General features: G+C 54.3%; 1 protein-coding gene across 1 annotated transcript; it reads left to right on the forward strand.

Annotated features, from left to right (window-relative positions):
- Positions 1 to 256: 256 nt before the first annotated feature.
- LOC123166685 (RING-H2 finger protein ATL8) lies at positions 257 to 1,206 on the forward strand. The gene has a single exon (XM_044584482.1). It carries the CDS (start codon positions 306 to 308, stop codon positions 927 to 929), a length of 624 nt encoding a protein of 207 aa, XP_044440417.1. The 5' UTR covers positions 257 to 305; the 3' UTR covers positions 930 to 1,206.
- The last annotated feature ends 355 nt before the right edge of the window (positions 1,207 to 1,561 follow it).

Consider the following 1,561-nt stretch of genomic DNA (forward strand, 5'->3'; position numbering starts at 1 on the left):
TTCAAGTGCTTTGCTTAATTTCCACGAATCCACGTAGTACTGGTACTAAGCCAAAAGGAGCCACGCGTGCAGGAGGAAACACCCCAAAGTGGCATGCACGAGCCATATCGGCGCCGGCCACTAACCCGTGGGCCCCGGCGTTACCTGTCCGTCGGCCGGCTCTCCCTTCCACCACCATGGTCACTTCCATGACCGGATGACCGCCTGCACGCTATAAAAACCCACGCAGAGCAGAGCAGAGCATCGCACACACGCACGCTCAGAGTCAAAGATAAGCTAGATAAATAGTCCAGAGTTCACACATCATGCGCGCTCCGGCGAACCTCCTGCACCGCGCGGCCCTCGCGAACAGTGGCCCGGGCGAGCCGTCGTCGTCGCCGGCGAGTATGAAGGCCCCTGAGCAGCAGCAGACGGCGCCTCCGATGGCGGTCAACTCGGACATGGTGCTCATCCTAGCGTCGTTGCTATGTGCGCTCGTCTGCGTCCTCGGCCTCGCCCTCATCTCCCGGTGCACGTGCCGACGCCGCCGCTCGGCCTCATCATTCGATCACGCTCCTCCTCCACCGAAGGGCCTCAAGAAGAAAGTCATCCACGCGCTCCCAACCGTCTCCTTCGTCGCCAACGGGCCTTCTCCGACGCCGGCGACATGCTCGTCGTTAGAGTGTGCGATCTGCCTGGCGGAGTACACGGAGGGGGAGGCCCTGCGCGTGCTCCCACGGTGCGGCCACCGCTTCCATGTCGCATGCGTCGACGCCTGGCTCCGGACCTGTGCCACATGCCCCTCGTGCCGTGCTCCCATCGTTGCAACGCCCGTGCAGCCGCTGGTGACGACCACGGTGGTGGTCGTGGTGGCGGCAAACAATAGGTGCGAGAGGTGCGGCGAGCTGGCGGCGCCGACCGGTGGTGACGATGACACGTTTTTACCTTAGTTTGTAATTAATCAGGTTTGTAGTATTGTTCTTGTGCTCTCTCTCTCTCTCTCTCGCTCTCTCTCGCTCTCTCTCTCTCTCTCTCTCTCCTCTTTGCGATATTCACCTCTGCGATATTTCTGCGATATTCACCTCTTGCGAAAATACTCCGTGTATTTCTCTACCTTCTGCGATATTCACCTCTTGCCACGTCTTTGTCTTCTTCAACCTTGAACAAAGAACTGAGCATCTCTATTTAAGGAAACAGAACTTCAATTTCATTTGGACACTATGAATATTTGCTGGGTGGAATCCATTGCCTTTTTAATTGTTTTTTGGGTGCTGCACCTGGTATAGTCAATAAAATTTTTAGTCTCCATCAGAATCGATTCGCCCATTCATTGCAGCACAACATGATAGCAACTCGACTGATGGAGATCATTCGAAGGAAAACTAAAGTGGAAGGATAGCTCATCCTGAGAAAAAGGGTTTCCCCCGCTTTGTATTCCAAAGCAACCAACCGATTGCCGTTCAAGTTTGATTGCTGATGTGGACGTGATGTCTAGCTGACACGAATTTCAGTCAATTGATAAATAGCCATGGACTATGAAATCATGACACCTGTTGGCAGCTTTAATGTTTGATCTAGAACT

Source organism: Triticum aestivum, chromosome 7D, assembly GCF_018294505.1.
Source record: "Triticum aestivum cultivar Chinese Spring chromosome 7D, IWGSC CS RefSeq v2.1, whole genome shotgun sequence".
Taxonomy (NCBI): domain Eukaryota; kingdom Viridiplantae; phylum Streptophyta; class Magnoliopsida; order Poales; family Poaceae; genus Triticum; species Triticum aestivum.